The sequence below is a fragment of the Anoplolepis gracilipes genome, chromosome 17 (assembly GCF_047496725.1).
Source record: "Anoplolepis gracilipes chromosome 17, ASM4749672v1, whole genome shotgun sequence".
NCBI classification, from domain to species: Eukaryota; Metazoa; Arthropoda; class Insecta; order Hymenoptera; family Formicidae; genus Anoplolepis; species Anoplolepis gracilipes.
The window spans coordinates 5712572-5734854 of record NC_132986.1 but is presented as its reverse complement, the minus strand read 5'-3'; the positions used below and the strand labels follow the sequence as shown (position 1 = coordinate 5734854).

At 32.1% G+C, this 22283-nt stretch overlaps 1 protein-coding gene across 4 annotated transcripts in view; it reads right to left on the bottom strand.

Annotated features, from left to right (window-relative positions):
* Positions 1 to 14696: 14696 nt before the first annotated feature.
* The window catches only part of Neto (Neuropilin and tolloid-like), a 116387-nt gene continuing 108800 nt past the window's right edge, over positions 14697 to 22283 (bottom strand). For all 4 annotated transcript variants that reach the window (XM_072909940.1, XM_072909941.1, XM_072909938.1 and 1 more), the window contains 2 exons: positions 20521 to 20658; positions 14697 to 18959 (listed from right to left, as the gene is read on the bottom strand). In XM_072909940.1, coding sequence (XP_072766041.1) covers positions 17937 to 18959; positions 20521 to 20658 — 1161 coding nt within the window. In that variant the 3' untranslated portion in view covers positions 14697 to 17936. The remainder of the gene's footprint in view (positions 18960 to 20520; positions 20659 to 22283) is intronic.

The following is a 22283-nucleotide window of genomic DNA, read 5'->3' as shown; positions in this document are numbered from 1 at the left end:
TTCTCTGAGTGAGTCTTTCTTGTTTAAATCAAATAAATAAACCGAATTAATTTGTAAATGCAGTGTATCATAATTATTATAATTTACAAATAATAATATTTACTCTAAAGTTGCTCCGCCATTGCAGGATGCCTCTCCTAGGCCTCCTCCTCCTCTCAGATTGTCAAGATTGCCATTTTGATCTGTAACATACAAATAAAAGATCCAGATTGTAGCAATGCCTTTCAAAATATTATTATTGTAGGGATTGAATTTTATATTTAATGCACTCTAAATAAAAGTAAATTAATAAAATAGTTTTATAAATTTTAAAAACTCTAATAATAACTCTGTATGAAAACTGTAATCTTCTAAAACTTCCACAAGATTATAGTTTGAATAACTTTTATAAAAGTTTTTATGGATAATTTTCTCTTGTTTAAATCATATAAATAAAAAATTAAATTACGCGATTAATTGATTAATTTAAATCGTGCATATGTAATTAATAAATAATTAATATACAAATAAGAAATTACAACATGATTACTCCACCGTTGCCTGATATTTCTCCTAGGCCTCCTTGTCTTCGCAGATTGTCAAGGTCGTCCATTGTCTTACATATGCGATACTTTAAACAGAGATTAAAAGTATCCCCGAAAATAATCGTGAAATGACTGCGATTACAAGACGAAGTAACGCGAAGTCGAGACGAAGGAAAACAATAGCGCTATACATCAAGGCTGAATGTTATCATTTTACGTATTTCGGAATTGCTTGTTACATATTTTAACGCATTGAGAGTGTGCTTGACTTCGAGGTCACCGAACGTGTGAGTCTGCGACGCACGTGCCGGAGTAGGAGTAAGTGCGTACGTGTTATCGGCTTGCCGGAATCGAAATGAATGAATGTCATGGCGTCACGGCTACTCATGTGCTAATATATCCCTTCCACGCAACGCGGTGATGTCAAGGAGAAGAGAGATTATACTCTCTTTTTTTCTCTCTCTCTCTCTCTCTCTCTCGTGCAAAACAATAACAAATATTATACTACGTGATAAAACGAGTTAAAATATGTACTTCAAGTGATTCTAAAATACCTAACATTTCTTAACTGAAATAATATTATTATTCGATACATTTAATGCGCTTTAAAGTATATACCTACATAAAACGCGATTACGAAATATAATATAAAGTACTTTAAGCAAAATAATCTTATAACTTACTATGTATGTATGAACTGTACAACGATTATATTCCATTCATTATAATGAATATATTGTAACGAAAATTACGTCAATAATGTTAATGATGATTTGTGAAAAATAAAAATCTTCTAAATCTATTATGAATACACGCATATATTTATTAGATATAACTAAATATAAATTGATAGTGATAAAATATATAGAAATTTACCGAGAATAAATACATTTACTGAATATAACTCTATACTATTATAGAAATTTGTCATATTATATTAAATAAATATTCTCTCTCGTCGCAACTATTTAATTATTCCTAAATATTATGCATAAATTTGTCTTTTTCTATTAGAAAAAGAAAGAGAGAGAAAGAAAAGAACACATATTCTATTACTTTATTTATTATTCTTAAAAAATTAATTTATTAAATATAATTTAATATTTTAATATTTCAAGAAAATATATTTTATTATGTACGTGTTTATTATAGACGTGTTTATTATAGATTATTCTATTTAATTTATTCAGTTAAAATATGAATTTTGTTTTCAATTTTTTATCTAATATATGATAGAAATTTTAATAATAATATATAGTTATACAATAATTAAAATAATATTATTTTATAAATTTAATAGAATTTTATATAGTACGATTTACGATTTCGGTTTGACTAAAATAAGGTACAGAACGGTTATCTATTCTGATTCCGATTTGTTCCGAGTCTCTGCTTAGAATTAGCAGTTTTGAAAAGATGTATGAGATTTTCCACTATTATGAAAATGTTTAAAAAATTTTTTCTTCGTTTTATTTATTATCTCCATTTAACACAGATTATAACAACATATATCAGTTATAATAATAAATATTAATTATTCTGAAAAAAATTAAAAATTTTTTTAAAATAATTTTATTTACAAATACTTTAATCCCAATTGCTTTTAAAAATTTAATACACTATCATTTAATTAAAAAATCATTAAAATTGTTAAGATCATTATTTCCATTTTTTTTCAACGAATTGACATTGAAATGTATGATAAACAAAGTTGTTCTTTGTATTAAATAACATTTATATTAAATTACACAATTTTTGCCTGAGTTCTTTAATATTATGATGCTTACAGGATATAATATAATATATCTTTTTCTCTTTTATTTTTATTTTTAGATAAATTATAAATAAAAATTTAATATAAATATAATTACTTTGCATGTGTAATTAAATGTAGTATAACTTATGTTGTTATGTGAGTTTTATTTAAAAAAGAGAGAATTTATTTTTTTCTTCCGTATTTGATTTCAAACTTTTCATTGCAAATTAAAATATTAATTGTTAATTTGTTTCAGTTCAGAAAATACATTAAATAGGCTGGTGATTAGATTGTTTTAACAATATCTCGATATATTATTTTTAGCTAATACATTTTCACTAACGATTAATCTTTTACTATCTGTCTTTACAAATGCAATTTTTCAAGGAAGAGGAGTTCTAGACAGGAAGATTATGAAAGGTCGCAATTGGATATCCTGTCTACTTCGAATATTTTTTCTATGAAAACTAAGAGGATAGGACAGGTTGATTCTACGATCAAGCTGGATAATCGGGAAAGCAACGATTCTATCTCACATGATCTACACATGTCTCATAGTCCGATGTACACGTACAGTGATCGAACACATATACAGTTGATCCTTCTCACGTAGAGTCAATTCCGTTACGGTAATCCGCAAGAGGCTAACTCGACATAAGGAAAGAAATCAAGCACGTATGAGAGTGATGGAAGCATTTGGCTTTTATAAGTAAAAGATATGAAAAATTATGACAGAAATTTAAAAATGTAATATATCGGAATTTAACCTTTTTATATCTAAATTTCTAAAAATTGTTTTCTTTATATTTAGTACAATTATGATTTATCATTTTCTAATTATGAGGATTTTATTCTATTTATTTTAGTTAAACATAGTTATTATTTTCTTAATTTTTTAATAATTATTATTATTAATTAAATATTAATAATTGTAAATAATAATTATTAATTTTATTATAATTGTTAAGAGACAATGCAGTCACAGTTACTCCGTTTGTGCTTAATTAAAGACAACTGGAAAAGTTTTGCTTTCTTTTGCAGACGTAAAATGTTGAAAATATACAATAGCTAACTCACAATCAGCTTTAAATAAGAAGTTATAAATAGGTAACGAATTTTAAATTACCTCCTATACTTGCTATTATATTGACAGAGAAAAGCGAGAGAGAGAGAGAGAGAGAGAGAGAGAGAGAGAGAGAAAGAAAAAATAATTTAAAAATATTTAATAAATCATTGAAAAATATTTTTCTTTATAAGTTATAAAATAATTGATCTAATCTTCACTATTCATCGAGCGAGTTATCCCCATTAAGCCATATCGCATTTATTAACTTTCATCTCCATCTTGGATCCTTCGAGATGTTAGTACTTTAAAAGAAAACTATGACCGATCGATCGACGGGAATTAATGCATTTTCGAAGGGCCCGTCAGCGCCTATTTACATTTTATTAAAACCGCCAGCCGTCGATGTCCAGATATAAATCCAAATTCAAAGCGGTATTGCGAATTCCGCGGTCTGCAACCACCGAGTTTCGCTGCGCGCGATGATGCGGATGCAGATACGCCGCCGGCGGCGGTGGCGGTTGATCCACGTAGCTATCTCCAGACGCCGTTTACATCGTAAAGCCGAAACTGCATTCCGTTATCTCGTCGACCGCCACCACCCTCTGCTCTTCCACTCTTCTCTTCTCTTTCGAAATCGCCTTTTCTTCCTGAATTCTTCCGGCGATGTATCCGCTGACGAACAGACTTGATTACAACTATATCTACTGTAAATGCGAATACAAGTATTCTCCCTATCATCATTTGGAAAATTCATGATTTTAATTCACTGTCCACTTTTTAAGTTTGTTGAATAAAAAAATCTTTAATATTTTTAATATTCTTGTTAAATTTTGATATTTTTGTTCATTTATATTAAGTATATACTATATTAATATGTCTATTGTGATATCTTATTTCATAATTTTAATAATATGAAATTTAAATAATATAAAATAAAATAATATAAAATATATTAAATACAAATAACCATGCATAAAACAATAATAACAGTAACTAGAGTTGCTTAATGATATTTGTAAATTTTTTGAACGTATTATATTGCGAAATGTGTTTATGTGTTGCAAAAATATAAATAAAATCCGATACGAGATACATCATAAATATTAAGTTCACAAATAAATAAAAAATATTTTGAATGATAAATAATTGTGTGATTTCAACAAGTAATATTAATTAAGTTAATATTAATTTTATTAATAAAACTTAAATTTTATTTTTAAAAGTACACATCTTAACATAATTTCTTTTCCAGATAGATGTTAATATGACAATTATGTTTCTAGATCAATGCTGATTAGATAAAATTTAATAATAAAATAAATATTATTAAATATGTATTATTAAATATATATTAAATATTAAAACAAATGCACACGATTTTTTGTTTCAAAAAAGCCACAGGCTAGATTACAAACTGTGTCATAATTCTTTTCGTACTACATCATGATAGCTGCGGTGTTGTTTACACGTTGACGTGCGATCCGTCAAATTATATGTCAGATTGAAAGTACCCTTCAGCGTGAATTGCATTCTCTTGACTTTCGAGAGAACTTGTGTCAAGATTCTTCTAGAGATTCTTCTTAAGAAAAGAAGGAAAGTGTCAGTTCGCGCTGCACTTTATTTGAAACTTATTTCCTACCTTGGAAAAATCGTTCAAAAACTGTACGATTAGATTCTTTATATTAAATAACTCGAGATCTCTCTATTTAATTTTTTCATAATTTTTACTTTTTATAAGATAAAAAATGCTAGTACTGCATAAAAAATGGTATTATATTGCAATATAAAATTTTGCAATATGTATATTGATATTGTCGCACTATGAGTAATTTTTTTTAAATTTGCGAAATTACTAAATTTAAACGAGAACTACAGAAAATGTGCAAAGAATATAGATCACTATATTAAAATTCTTTTCGACTTTAAGATACCGATTCTTACTCGTGCAAGAAACTATTCATTTTCGATCAATTGCAGCAAGACTGCTCTCTTTATTTAAAGGCAGCTAACACGAAAGGAAAGGGAAGCCACGGGTCTAAGACAGCAAGTATTTGCACGGAGCATTAGCCTTAAATCCTTAATCGTCCCATTAAGGCTTGGAAGTTTAAGGCACGGAATGTGCATGTCGGTGCATTAAATCCCGCGGAAACGCATTTTTCAATGTTCGGCCGCTAATTTATTTAACCGCAAAGTGCTGGCGCGAGGACTATGCTAATGCTCATTAATATGCATTAACGGTTGATTCCGGCCCCCTTCCCTCAGCTCTTTCAATAATCCCGAGTCAGAACTCCGTATTCGAGACCGATACCGATAATTTGATTATTTTGCATAAGTAAGTGATATCAAACGGTCTACACGTATTGCTACGTTATTATGTTATCAATATGTGCAAAGATTTTCCCATTACTTAAAATAGTCTACAAAATATTATTTGTTTATTAAAATTATAATTAATAATATATTATCAATATTTATATTTTACTAGTTCAACATATTTTATATATTTTAATTTATATAATTATAAATTTTTATATGAGAAAATCTACAGAAAAATTCATAATAATAATCCGTGTATACAGTTTCAAGAGTTGGATTTACAGCTCGGCGTCGTGTAAAATAAATTTCAAGCTTTTGCGCTGATGTAAAATTAAAACTGAATGTTTTCTAACATTATGTAAATTTTTCTGCTACCTGCGTGCTGGATCTTTTCGAGCATATAAACGTCATAATTAAATCACTGTCCATTCGCGCTCTTGCACGAAATAAGTTTGCGCGCCTTCTGCAGCAGTTATTAACGCTTTTACGTCTGCTATAAAATACGTGGATATGCTGGGAGGTGACTGCTAATGATCGTAGATTGTTTTTCGAAAGTATGCAATTTTTCAAATATTATTCACGAATCGTCTATAATGTTTTGAATTAAATCAAAAGATTTGTTTACGATTTGAACGTTTAAATATAGATTATTCAATAATGGACACGTTCCGACACTGATATTCTAATTGTAAATCTGAAATAATTTATTCTAAGTCTAAATTAATTTATTATGATAAGATTCTTAATCTTTAATATAAGATATAAGATTCTGAATCTTTAATAACTTAATCTTAGTGCACAAATCGTTAGCTGTCGAGTTTTAAGTAATTGATTATTGGCAATCGCTAATTTTTGATGCAACACGGAACATTAAACATGTTGCTGTATAACGATCGTTAAAATGTGGCTATTAATGAACATTAGCGAGACCGTTTAATTCGCAACGCTCCGGTGAACGAAATAATTGTGTTGATCGTGTCTGGGATGGCAGAGCCATTAACGGTATATTTATGCCTCTGTGAGACATACCGGAAAATACAACGTCTTGGAGCGGTAATGGCCTCGCCAGTTCTATCCATCCGTTTACAGCTTGAACTTGTAGTAGGAGGGAAGAAAGGGGACACACAATTTTCCAATAGGCCGTCCAAAACGACGCCGCCAAGCGCGTTCTAGAAACGTCTTTAGTACGCCATATGTCAAGACATTAGACAACGAGGCGTCATGAAATCGTGATCTTCCAATGAGCGTAAATTCGTTCACCGGCAATGAAGATGCCGAGACGAACGACAAATGCACTTTCAATGAAGTTTTACGTTCTCTCGACGAAATGCGAATTTACTATCTACTTCGTCATGGATGAAATTGCACTGAAAAAACCAAATAAAATAATTTCTTAAAGAATTCGTTGCAATGTTCCTCTTTCTTTCTCTTTCTCTCTCTCTCTCTCTCTCTCTCTCGCTTTCTTCAATATCTTATTTCAATTATAAATATAATATATTTCCCATTCTATTGCATGTAAATTTTGCTCTAACTTATTTCATTCAAATTTTTAAATTAAATGGATGTAATGAGGGAAAATTGTAAAGAGTATTATAGGCACATATCAATAATAAAAAAATCCAAACTATATAAGAGAGTGCCGGTAAACGTGAGCTTTTTACCTATGGTTAAAAAGTTGTACCCCCGTGATAAGTTATAATGAGACCTGCATGTATTAAATTGCACTTAAACTTATTTAATGCTTTTAATGCTTCTCAAGAGCCACTGAGAAATTTATCTCGTAGCCCTTCAAAGAAAACTTTCAGCCCTCGAATGCTTTAGAATTCGAAGTTGTTAATGAGATTCAAGAGTTAGATGATAACTTCGGCCTCGAATGCACTCGGTGAAATCGTAGAATAAATCGTTTTTTTTAGATTTTTTTTTAGAAATTTTATTGTTTGCCATTGTATTAAATTCGTAACACAAATGATAGTATAGAATAACAATATCGTCGTGACGTTTACATCTGAATATCGCGGAGGATAGTAGTACATAGTTTCTCGTTTCGACGTAGAGAAAATTTATTTTACGATCGTACTTCCGTCGGATAGAAATTTATGTGTTGGCACAAACGAGTAGAAAATTCACGTTTCTTGTCTTCAAACGCTCAAGGAATATAAAGAACGTGTTCTTTTAATTAACTTTAAATATATAAATAATAATCTGTTAATTAGTGATATATGTTTTTCTGCAATATATTTATTTATAATATATATATATATTTTTTTCTCAATATTAGTAGATTAGAATAGACAATTCTACGACATAAAAGCGAAGATTCAATGTTCTATAAACACATAATGTGTTTTCTCTTCTGTTTCGAAGTAAGAATAATATAAAGCGCACTCGCGTTCTCAGTTATTGATGTTTAGGTGAATAATACATGTATCAATGACATGTAGAACCATATTTATTTCAATATCTAATATGTCTCTATGTACTTAGGTATTATACATATATAAAGACACATGATATAGAAACTCCATTTTTCCGCAATTCCAACGAATCCTGAGTCGAGATCCTCCTTCTCTTCAGAAAAGCTCAGGAAATGCTTATTTTACGGCAGAGCGTCATAAAGACATGATCCATCAATGAACATAAAACTCTCGACTTTGGTGCCGTAACCTGCCTGGCAATAAATACAGATGAAGCGAAAAGCAGCGCCCTATCTCGCTCGCTTTTTTCTGGTCAACCAAGAGATTTCTGCAATCGTAATTCGTGAACTTTGTCACCGCCCGCACATCACATAGAATCTTTCTTGATTCTTTTTGGACCACATCGTAGTTACTTTATTCCGATTATCGTATCCTCTCGAGAAATCGTGGAAACATTTAGGAAAAAAATGTCGTCGTTGAAACGACGCTTTTACGATTATATCCTCCTAACTTTTTCCAACTTTTTACTATTAGAATTCTTATCAAACTTGTATTAATAATTATCATAATTATATGGAAATAGGTAATAAAAAATATTATAATAATAAATAATATTATTTTAGCGAATAAAAAGATATAAAAAAGTTTTGGTTAATAAATTACTGTTGAACTTTGCAGATATCATAACTGAAAATTTACTGTTATGGGACTATCTAATGTCTATTGCCTGTTTCCTCTAGTATTCCTTCTCTAGTATAATCGGTAGTTATAATTTACTGAAATGCAGTGTACTCTGTTGTGCTGTTTCCTAGGTAATAAATAATAAAATATTGATTGCTATAAATTATTATGTAACTATTGCGATACTTATTTATACAAACAGCTTTCTTTTAATAAAATTAATATGTTTTATTTTATTACACACATACACGCATAAGTATAAAGAAAATTTATAAAATTCATAAAGTTACATATGTATCTCTTTATTTTAGTATGCATTTAAGAAAAATGTCCAATGCTGCCATTACTAAACTAGATGCAAGAAAAACACAAGGTAATGTTTCGATGCATATCTTCTTGTGTTTCTTCAGCAAGCTTTTTATAAGCCAGATGACTTATGTTCATTTGGCCTCTTTCAGATTTTTCTTTTAAATCTTTCGGTACAAAAGCAGAAAAATTAAATGCCGACACAACGACGACAAATTCATAATTGCAAGCTGATTCTTCTAATAATGCTAAATCTCTAACCTGATTATTCAATTTATGTGTGTAGATAGAAAAATGAATTAAAAGTGGATTAATCCGATATATTTCAATTAATATTTTTAATCAATTATCGCACATATTTTTTTGCGACTTGTAAAAGTTATTATATGTGTATATGTATGTATTTCAGGAATTATTATATACATGTTACAGTTCTTTCATTAAAAAATGCATTACGAAGAATAAAAGTTGTGAAGAGGTGGAGGGCGACTCGTTTCTGCGGAAACGTTCTCTCTTTCGCAGGTAACTTTTTAATCCGTAAGGTAATACAGAGAGATACTTTCTGCGGTGGAATTCATTCTCGCATGGCAAACACAGTGGAATTGGCCCGTTTATACTGCTTTATAACCGCTAGAAACTTTATTCAGATATTCTTAAAAATGCAACATTTCTAGTCTCCATGCAAAATGCACGTAAGAATGCTTAATACACGGTTAATGCACGTAAGAATGCTTAATACACGTTTAATGATTAATGAGATTATACGCATTATAAACTGATTCTTGTTTATTTTTCAAGAATGTGTTTTTAAAAATTACTAAGAAATATTAAAAAATATGACTTTAAGCTATTATATAAAGTGTCTAATTTTATTTTATATAGTCAAATATCTAGAAATCATGAGATTTCAGAAAAAAATGTTTCATACAAAAGTTGTTTGGCTAAGAAATATAACTTTTACGTGATCTTTAAACGACTATCCAAAATCAAACCAATGGCACTTAACCTAACCATTTTATATATATGTCTCCTTTCGAGACAAATAACTTTTGTCTGAAATATTTGTTTCCAAAACCCGGTGACTTCCAGATTTGACTGTATAAAATACAATAAAATAAGACTTTCTGCATATTATACAAAAACTAATAGATATTTTTTCATTGTCAGTTAAGTGAAATGCATATTAAATTTTTTTATCTTTCTTATTTTTATAAGAGAATTTTATCGTCTCTTGACATATAATAACAACGAGCTCTATTATATACTTTAAGATAAATTTACTCTTTGCCATAGCTTGCATTGTAGACCGTTTCGGTACACTTCATTAAAGAGCAATTAAATGTTCGTTTCTGGAAAAGTGAGAAATAAAAAAAGCTCTACAATATATAACTTTCTCATTCTTCTTCTCGGAAGAGTCTCTTATTCTTTACTTTAATATCAGGAAGATATTGAAACTGCAAGTATTTGAAGACGGTCTTGGTGTGGCGAGACTTAATGAACCGAGACGCAGAAGTTTCTTTGAGTATGCAAAGAAATGTCGTCATTAACGAATACGATGTAATGAAATTAAACTTCATTATCCGACTACAAATGTAAAAAGAGTACCTTTCCTGTTTTTTCTGTAGTTTCGATTTTACTCGGAAAATAAACTTTTTTGTGATCGTAAGTATAATTTGTTACTGCTGTAGAAAATTCTGTAAAGAAATAATGAGAAGCACTCGACTAGCTTTTGAAAATTTGTACATAAAGAGTAATTTTTCATTTGCATTCCATAGTTGATCTTGCAGATTCTTAATTTTCAGTAGTGTCAAATCCTGGCCTCTTTATGGACATTTGTTGGCGACGAGTGAAAATTTAATTAGAACTGCGACGAACGTAGCACTAATTACTCCATTTTCCGTTAATTATTCCGAGTTGCGCAATCCAGATTACTCTCGGAGATATCGCTAATTTCGACTTTGGTAAGCCATGCTTGCCAATGCCGTGATTGCAACTTTAATGTTAAAAATTTACCTGCACAATCCGATTTAATGATTACAAATATATATGAAACAGTGCACATTGACATTATAAATATCTAATTTTATATAACATAAAGTAAATCTTGTTTCGAAAATGTCTATCTCGTTTTATTTATCCTGCACTAAGTTATAAAGGTAAAATAAATTTTCAATAATTTAATATACTATTTACTATTTTTCAATTTATTTCTAAAAACAATAAAGTCATATGATTTATGAAATTTCTAGCTTAATTTAAACTCAATACAAAGGTGCAATTATATGATCCAAAAAAATAATAATATAGTTTCTTTCTCTTTTCTCTGATTCATAGATAAAGATCTAAATAAAATTCGTAAATATTTTCAACTACAGAGCAAACGCCATAAAGCAAAAAATCCATCTGTATTATGTTATGACTTAAACCTCATAACACATTGTGCCGCAGCAGACATAAACGTTGCCATTCATTTCCTTGCTGACAATATACGTAGGTATATTTGTACCAGCCGGTAGTGACTCTTCTGTACAGGAAAAATATTTAGTTTAGCGTTGACAAATAGGCGGTGAAACGAATACACAAAGGTACACTGTTTTGTACAACTTTTATTAAAAGTTTAATGCTTCAAGCAACATTAGAAGAAAAAGTACAATAAAATTTTATATTAAAACATCATTAATAGTGAAATATAGAATATAATAAAGTATAAAGATAAACAATTCTTTTTAATTTCCGAAACAAAAAGTGTTTATTTTATTTAAAAATATACTAAATTATATTAAACTCTAATAAAAATAATTAAATGTATTGTATATAATTAATAACATAATATTTTAAATTTACTACACGTTGCTTTTAACACTGTTTGATTTGTCACAATTTATTTGAACTATACTTTGCGGGCGCAAAACTTTTAGACAAGATTGTACTCGACTCGACGAAAAAACACGATCAAAAAATTATTATATATCTACACTACACTATGAAATACCGTTTTTTGCTGCATATCGAAACTTTTTGCCGTTATGCATTCTTAATGTCATCGCGGCATAAATTGTGCTACAAGCGCGCCGTATAGACACGGCGAGCCACGTAACTCACGCACCATTTCTTCGCAACGATTCGACCAGCGACACCATTCAGTAGGATCTTCATGAATAGTTTTATATTTGCTATGAATAAATTCATGAAGGGGGACTGCGCAAACGATTGTAAACGGAAAAGCGCAAGGAAATCAAAGTCCCATTGGTTTTGTTTGCTTCGAGAGATATATATCTTCACTTGAAAGATTATTATTTTTGAAATGTGTATGTACAATACATTAAAGATTTATAAATAAAAAGAAATGGCGATAAATGGCGATTCTTCAAAGCAGAATATGCAGATGCAAAACTGCAGTCAACATCGAGTGCTTTTTATATGTATATGCATATGTATGTATGTACATACTATAGTGTCTCCATTTGTCTTTATTATTCGCATCCATTGTTTCACCTCATTGCAAAGTCTGTCGGAAAAATTGTGGTAACATTCGCGCGAATTACTTCATTATAGAGCAAACAAGACAATTCAGATACTATTCTGTTTAAATTTTTTATGCGACAAAATTTAATGTTTCTAAATTCAACAGCTTTGGCAATAATATGTTGAAAAGTTTTAAAAATGTAATTAGTGATATTGATTAATGTCATTTACAAATTTTTAATTAAAGCTAAATAATATGAATATTACGGCACAAAATAAAAATTAGATTCTGCGCAGGTAGATAAATGTTGTAATTTATGTTAATAGAGAAAAAAAATTTTAATTTTTTTGTTTACCTATTTATATACGAAATATATATATATGTATATATATATAACTCTCAATTAAAATTATGGCAGACACACATTTTGCTTTAAATAACATAAAATTGTAAGAGGATTTTTTTTCTAAAGAAAATAAATTTTGTTTTCACATTGTAAACAAAATATTAAGAAAAGAATGAGATTACATAATAAATAATGAATATTGCAGTAAATTCTGTGAACATACGCATAAGAGCACAACAGAGGAAATGCGGTAGTGTAATCCGTGCTCGGCAAATCTACTGGGAATTATTGGATAATACAGTTTTATATCTTACGCATAATTACTTAGCTTTATACATGTGGAATTGCTGCTTATGCGGCGAGATGACATATAAAATATAAAGAAAAGGTAAGGTAAAGCTACGGAGCCTTAACTTCGTTGAGTAAAGTTTTCTAGTGGCAGCGAAAAGTCGTACTTCTTAATTACGAGACAAAATAAACTCGAGGGCTGACTTTTCGATCGAATTTAAAGTTAATTATGAGATATGGTCAAACGAACACAAGGCTTTACAAACGAACACTTTATATTAAAGACTTAAGAGTTGGAACGAGTACAAAATCGATAAAAAGACATCTTGTAGATTGCAAAGCACGTCCATGTCTTAATTACCGTCATAACGTAGACAACTATGATACTTTAAATAGCAAAAACGTATAATTAAAATAAATAGTAGATCAGAAGGTTTTTTCTTGTCGATTTTCTCTCGCTCGATGTTGACTTACCTTAAAAGCATCGCTGTGAAAGCTTCGTAATACAACTTTTGAATTAGGTGAAGAAAATTTATGATAGACGGTTTACTTTAAAAGTACTATATTTATATAATCCGTCTCGTGTCTTCTTAATAGCCATATTGTAGATACTTTATATACAAATGTATACACTCTGTACATTCTGTTCTACATGTTAAACGTTAACATGTGATCTGTACACAAACGGAAATTTTAATTAGCTCCTGCTTTCTGTAAAAAGTGCGTTTGTGAACGTAGTCCTTTCGATCGTAGTCAACATGCACATGATACATACACGTTTTTGCGATCGGCGTTTAATTGACTATTTTAATTAATGATCTGGTCGTGAGTACAACAATCTGCGCACGCACGGTCGTATTTTCCGATTTTCTTTGCTATGTGTGTATCCTGTATGACTTGTGAGCCATAAGTGCAGAAGTGGCACGAAGAGAAATGCTTAAGGATAAATCACACTCGTCAAGTTGAAGTATATTGTCGGTAATACTACTGCGTCGGATATGTATGCCTATACATATGTATATACAAATCACTCGTGTTTCCTCCCAATGACGCAGAATTTAATTCTTCTCATCGTGTCTGAAAGGGATTTAGTTTGTCTGCATCAGATTTTTTTTGTAACACACATAAATATGTACAATTATTTCTATACATTTTTTTATAATTACTAGAATAACAATAATATATTAGTAACAACAATAACACATCTCGTTTTCTTTAAGCCAAAAATATGGATTTTTATCAACAGAAAAACACTTTTCAAAACTTAATATCCAATAATTCAATCAAAGAAAAAAACTAATTTATAATTTAAAAGCATAACTATAACATTAAAAATTGAACAAAGAGATCGTCTTATAAATAATAATCATAATAATAGACATATTCAACGAACAATGAAGGCAGCATATATTAAAGAACATTATAATCGATCCATTAAATGTGAAATAATAATATATGTAAGTTACATTTTTCAAAAAGATAAGAGATTTGTGAAAGTATTAAGAATTTATTTTATCTAAAATGTAACATATTACGTTTCGAATTAATTATATCCTACGTTTCACAAAATTTTAAATGTAACTTATTCTTATTCATTTATGTTACTATATTCTCGAGGTATACTTTTGCTAAATTATAAACTTTAGTAGACAGAAGATATAATAATGTATAATGTAGCTTGTTAACATTTAGAAGGAACTAACCACACGAAGGAATTAATAACAGACAATCCAGTTGGAGAACCACTAGGTGATCTAGCGGTTTGCAAATGGAACTTACAAAGGAGGATGCAGTGGAAACCAGTGTAACCGTCGTGTGCACACTCGCGCGGTTATCAAACCGCATGTGATTTCAGACGTTTCCCACAGCATTCGTAAAATAAACGTATATCCCGGCGTTTATCGGATAATTCGATTCCGACCGAAATATTTATGCCATCGCTGAAATAAACATTGCTTTCTCGTAGAGAACCGTGAACAACATGTCGCTTGATCAAAAGATCATTGATTCGGCACAATCGGACATGCATACGTGCGTACGTGTGCGTGTGTGTGTATGTGTGTGTGTGTGTGTGTGTGTGTGTGTGTATGTGCATTACGAACTATAAATGCATCTCTTGAACTATCTGCTAACCGAACGCGCGCAGACTCGCACGTTTCTGCAGAAATCACGTGGAAAAATAGTTTACCTAACATCATGCGGTTTGTATATCGATCGCGCCGATATACGTATAATCGCTATAATTCCTCTCTCGGCGTCGATCAGTGCTAGTCACATTCTGCCAAGTACCGTTAAACGATACTAATAATTTCGATTCGCATTTGTATCTCTATCTGACGTCGCAACTCAATAGATACGTATGTCATGCGTCTAAATTTATTTTAAAAATTTATTGGAAATCTCTTGCCGCGATGCACGGGGCGTTGCTAAAAAAGATGTATCATTTCGCAAAGTATACGGTTAGATTACGTGATGGGAATACATTGAATCGAAGAATCACGATGTTTTAAGAATCTAATAATAAACGCTTTATCAAGTGTACGCTATAAACTTTGTTCGACTTGCACCAATACCGATGATTCGCAAAATAAGATGCTTAGCTAATTGAAATAATTGGTCGCTTCTGAGAAAATCCCGCGGGCCACTTTACTCATGTCTTTCCCTCCTAAGCAGGGAAGACCGCAGACCGTTGTGCAAGTTTGTTTTTCTCTTTAGTTGACGAGTGATTAATAGCCTTTGGTTTCCGTTTTCCCGTTCCCGGGTGGTCCTGCAGTGTAGGAACAAATGAGATTTCGTTCCCGATATGTTACGTACCATTAAGCCCACGAGATTTCACAAAAATCGATAAGTAATAAAAATCGGATAAGGCGCGCATCTTAAACTGCATTACATATTCTAAAGAATATATAAGGTAAGAATTTTACATCCAAAGTTATCGTGCATTATAATAAAAATAAAAATAACATATTATAGAAAATTTAAAAGGGGATTTTGATTCAATCGAGGAAAAATGTCTGAAAAAGGTATCGTTTCATTTTTTTTGAACGCTATAAATTTTTTGTTACTTTCTGTAAAATAAATTTTAATACCACAATTTTATTCTGCACTGCAATCTTTAAATAAGTAGTTTACATAATTGTATTGCTAAAAGAAGGAATCATAAAAATATTTAAAAAATAATCGTAGTGTAAATAAATAGGTATATATATATAGATTGTAAATGTATTTTTTTCAAACTCAAGAATCGCAAGCTCAAGAGCAAAAGCTTCCTTTCATCTTCTCGCTGAATCGACGGTGCGCGTTGTTTTTCTCGTTTTCGCTCCGTATACTGTGAATGTTTTAAGCGACTCGATTTAATCGCGCTTAAGTACTAGCCTGAAGTTTACGATACTATCTAGCTCTCTTTCGTTTCTTTTCTCCATTTCGCAAGTCATATGTCATGTAGCTATGCCGTGAAAAGCAGCGATTGTCATGATGTTTACACGATAAAATGCATGGTTTTCGTTTATTTAAAGATTAAAGATTTTTCAATTATTTTTGTCACAAATTTGTTCACGTGATATCGCCAGCAGATTATTGCACCTACCTGGATCGTCCAATAGATGCGAATAATTTTTTTACTTTTATCTTCTTTATTAGAAAACGTGTGTTTCAACTGTAAACGGCTATAGTCGTCACTGTCTATTCGAATTGCGCTAGTAACGTACCGCACATTTACATCGACTATATACATTAACATTTACTTTTCTATCGCCTTAGCGACACCATAGCTAACATCGAGGTCGCGTTCAAAAAAGTTCATGTTGTTTCTTAAGACAGCGATTCGAAGCGCGTGAATTCAAAACCATTTGTTATTGTAGAAAAACGCTGACGCGAAATCGCGACGCGAATCGTAAGCAAACACTAGAAAGGTATAGAAGCCCCGATCTCCTGGTCTAGCGATTTCTTCGTCATATCAATCGACCTAACGACGCATCGCAGAATGCCGAGGGACGATTTAATACCGTCCAACGAGCTTTGTGTACCGACCGTCCTCCTCGTCGGCCGTCCAAACCGCCTCGCAGTTCGATTGGGCCAGGTACGATACACGGGATCCACGCATCGTTCGAAGGCACTCCAGGTAATCGACGATCGCCGCGGTAATGGATGCGTGTGTGAGAAGCATCCGCAGTGCTGCCAGGACAGGGATGGGGTTTTGCATTTAAACACGGGTACCCTGAAGCCTTCCGGCGGTCGCAGAATCGGCAAATCGTGCTGTTTCAAAGTAGTCTCTGCTTGCCTCCAGGGTTTCGAGGTTAGCGAATCGTCCGCTGTCGACGAACCGGCGCGATTCATCGAATTATGTAGATTAGGAAGACTGTTCAATCGTGAATGCGCGTTGATATCGATCGTATTGAAATTAGACGCGTTATCGATTGTTACCGCCGGTTCTTCAAGCCTACTTGATTCATCAGTAGTTTTTTCGATATGCTTTTCTTCAATCAAATGGATATGAGCTGATGCATCGCTGATCTTGGATGACTGATTAATTCTTGACGAATCGCGATCACAGAATTCACTAACCATGGGCGATCTTTCGCGCTCGATCGCGTCGCGACACATGGATCAGGAGGAAGAGTTCGCTTCCATGGTGGAGCTCGTCGAGACGTCGTCATCGAGGGAGCTCTGCGTCGCGACGGTCACTTTGTTCCCGACATTGTTACAAATCGTCGCCGGATAATTTTGACGGGGATGGCGTCTCTTGTAGGGCTCCCAATCCCCAGAATCCCGGCGTCAGTGCGTCGCGATTACGTCCGGCGCACTCTTCGTACTCTCTATGCTGAACGGCCGTCTCTGATCCACCTCGATCACGGCTTCCGCCCGATACCTCGGATCCACTGGCTGTGCCTGACGTTTAGTCGGCGTATTACCAGAAGAATGCTGTGACGTGCTCGACGTGGTGTTGCTGGATCCGTGGCCAGATCCATACACGGAACTGCCGTATCTTTCCCCGGAGCCCGCGGTAGCTTGTCGCACAAACTTGGGCGACTGCCGATAAATATCCCTACCAGGCTTGGGACTCTGGTATCTCTGGTAAGACGGGTAGTCCAGCTGTTCCGGATACTGGGCTACTTGCGACACGGATAAAGGATAGCTGGACTCGTGCATGGACCAGCCGGGTGGCGCCGGGATGGGGTTGTGTTTCGGACAGACGCCCATACTGCCGTCCCGTCCTCGAGCCGCTGGACTGCAGCCGGAACATTGAGACACGCTTTGCTGCTGCGAACTGTGCTGCGACGTCTGCGAGCTCGGCTGCGAGGATTGAACGCTCTCGAGGTGAGACCGTTGCGGGCTTTGTTGCAGCAATTGCTGTTGTTGATGATGATGATGATAGTGATGATGAAGATTGGTCCCATTTTGAGAGCTGGGCGCGCGCACGCCAAAGGTAGTAAAGCCCATCGCATCCAATATTCGTGGCTCGAAAAGGCTTTCTCTCGTTTGACAGGAGTTATCGCGCATTTCCGGCTCCTCGCTGGATTCTTGCAGGCGTTCCTGCGTGGCATTGCTTACATTATTGCTCTGGTGAATATCGGTGATGTCGCCCGCGTTGTAAGCTATCTCGAGGGCGAGATCCTTGGTGTACTCTTGAGATATCATGGTAGTGGGTGGCATGAGTTCTTTGCTGGGCAAGACCTCCAAACTCGGCGACTCGCTGCCATGTTCACGCAAATCCGTTCTAGAACTTGAGATTGGACATGGAGTCGACTTTCGACCCAGTTCGTCTAAGCGATTTTCTCTGGATTGCCTTATGTGCTCCTGCGGGAAAGCGAAACGACGAAATGCATAATAATACGAACATTAAATTTAATAACTTATTGAGACGTTTGTAGAAATTCCTAGAAACGCGATATTATTCTGTAAGTAATAATGTTTAAAAATATTCAATTTATAAAAATTAGATGCATGTCGTTAAATATAAAATAAACTCACACTGCTTATTTTATTTATTGGGTATATAAAAAATATTTGTTTGCATTGTAAAATTGATAAAAACGCGCAAGAATAAATTATAACTTTGTTGAGCTTAAATAATCTACTACGTCCATGACTGTTTATATTTCATTTCATGTGCATCTTTGTACAGTTTGCAAAATGCAGTGCACTATATTTCCTTTATTTTCGAAAGATTATTGCAGTTATATATAAACTGAATTTATTATGAAGAAATATATATATATATATATATATATATGTTAATACGCATACACGATAATTGAAATATAAAAAAAAATCTACCTTTGAAAATCAGTTAAATATACAATTAAAATTAGATATATTAAAATAATGAAAATAATTTTATTAACAAATTGTAATTTATTTTTAATAACATATTAAAATAAATTTTAAGTGAAGAACAGTCTTTATATACATAAATCATTTTATGTAACGTTCAATTTAATTTGCATATGATTCTTGCTAAAATAAGTCACGTTAGTTTAAAAAATAAGACAAGAAACAATACATCATATTTATTTGCAATAAATTTAACTACAATTTAAATATAATTATAAATTAATAATCAAAATATGATTTCTCTGTGTGCAGAAATGAAAACTTAATAACAAACAGTAATAATATTTCGTGTGTTACAAACGTGACATATGATAAAGGCCGGAATATTACTGCATTAATGGAAAAGAAATATGGGCGCACTTGAACGTTTGTTAGTATAATTGTTATTTGGGATAATACAATTACCGTATGCAGTTCATAATACATGTATTTTATAATATAATTTAACAAATTACAGAGTACGTGTACTAAAATAAACTCATTTATATTATTGAGAAATTTGATAATGACATTGTTCCGGTTTAAACATTCAGGTTAAATAAGAATAGAAATATGGTCCTGAAAAATCAGTACAGAACGCTTATTCGAAAAATAAAATAAAATATCAGGATAAATATTTTCGTTTTTCAATTCGGTTTTAATAGTGAAAAATAAAGGATGTCGAATCATCGAAGCACGTCACTGGACACCTATAAATTGTGTGAGCTCACTGAAATATAGCACGATCGTAAAAAGAAAGACTCTTGCAGTTTATACGTTATAGGAAAGCGTATAGTTGAATTTTAATGAAATTTGCAATAAAGTTTCAATCGTAACCAACAATTCTACGTAAATAAACAATTCGAGATATGTATGCGTATTTGCGTGAGGGGGAGCATTTGCGAACAAAACATTATGAAATACTTTTTGAAATGTAGTAGAAAAGCTCTCGCGTATTTCTGTAGAGATCTCGTTTCTCGATCTCATGTACTAAAATCGAAGGCACGAAGGAGTGCTAGTCGTTGGGAAGATAAAACTCACTCACCTGGATAATGCGGTGATCGCGGATAAGTTTCCGTACACAGTTGAAGACGAAGGCAAAGCTCATACCAAACATAATTAGGGAGAAAACGACGAGGATTATGACGATGTGCTGTGAATCAATCAACCGTGCGTTCTTCTTCTGCAAATATAAAAAATATTAAACGTGTATCCAATATCCCTGATTGTTTCGCAATATAGATATAGTGCATTGTTTTAATTTTATGTATTATATAAAAAATCAGAATCATATAGAGCGCAAACATCAGTAAAAGTTTCGAACCGCTTTGATTTTTAATCAATAAATACAATATGCTATATACGAATATATAATATACTTTTCTCTCTCCTCTGCATATTTTTCTAAAATGTAAATAATGTTAATTATGTGAAAATAGTTTATTTTACTTTGCGATTTTTATTTTATTTTGACTCTCATAATTTTATTCTCATACATATATATATATATATATATATATATATATATATATATATATATGCAAATAATAGATTAGCTATATTATTTGCACAGATATATTAAATAATTAATAACCACAATTAATATATAACATAATTAAATCCATTAAAGGAATCATTTCAAATCGGAGGAGAAATTTGGAAGTTGGAAAGCGTAGGACAGTGCGCTAATAATTATTTCGTTCAAGTTATAGCTCTTCTCTCCGTAACTTATTATTAAATACAAGTTCTCTCGACAATGGAAGATATACATGGAATCGTCACTGCATCTCCGACATCGTTGCACAAGGAGCATCCTCTTGTCCCATCGTTCTGCCCTCTTTGCAACCGGCTATGGAGATGTCACACTATAAATGTCTTCGTGAAATTTCAGGAGAGCGTTACACATTACGCAGAGTGGGTTTAAACAGGAGGAATTTGCGAAATATCACAGCATAGAGTGCACAAAGCAAGTAGGATCGACACGATCCGTCTTCCTCTTTGTTTCTTCGCTTCCTGTCTCTTGCGTACGATCCTTTGTCTCTTAGAATGGCTATGCCGCCGTGGATTTTGCCTGTTTGCTCCTCGTTTACTTAAGTGATTGTAAGAGTAACTCGATCTCGTTAAAATACTATTTTACTTTATATCGTATTTGTTGTAATTTAAATACAAAACGTTTGACATGCGTTTGACAACGTTTTAAATGCATTTACGATTATATTTTATAAAAATTCTTTGTTAATAATGAATATAAAACTTTCTTAAAATCTTCTTTCGATATCTTCTTCGAGATATAAAATCAATTATGATGCATGCGACATGCGTTTTCTCAATATCATTTTAAGTTCAATATTTCTACGGATTTGTTTAAATATTTTTCGTAGTTACTGTATTTTTATTTCAGACTTTCTAAATTTGCGTTTAACAATTCACGATGCATGCGTTTCATGAACATCGAATGCGTTTCTTCGTCAGATTAAACAAGTTAACACGGAAACTTCATCTACTATAACACAAAGCGTGTTTGCAAATTTGCATACTTATGCAAGAGTAGTACCGTATTTAAATTATCAAGTAATATATTCTAGACAAACAAGATTTACGTTAGATATAAAATGGATTAAGGCCGTGTACTACGTAATCGCCCGCAGAATTTTCATGCGTTTCTTGAAAAAGAACATGTGTATTCTATCTTTCAAGATGCAATATATTCCAATTTTTCTTCCTCTCGGGGTTAGGTATAATATAACTATAAATATAAATATATATATATATATATATATATATATATATATTAATTTAGAAAATAAT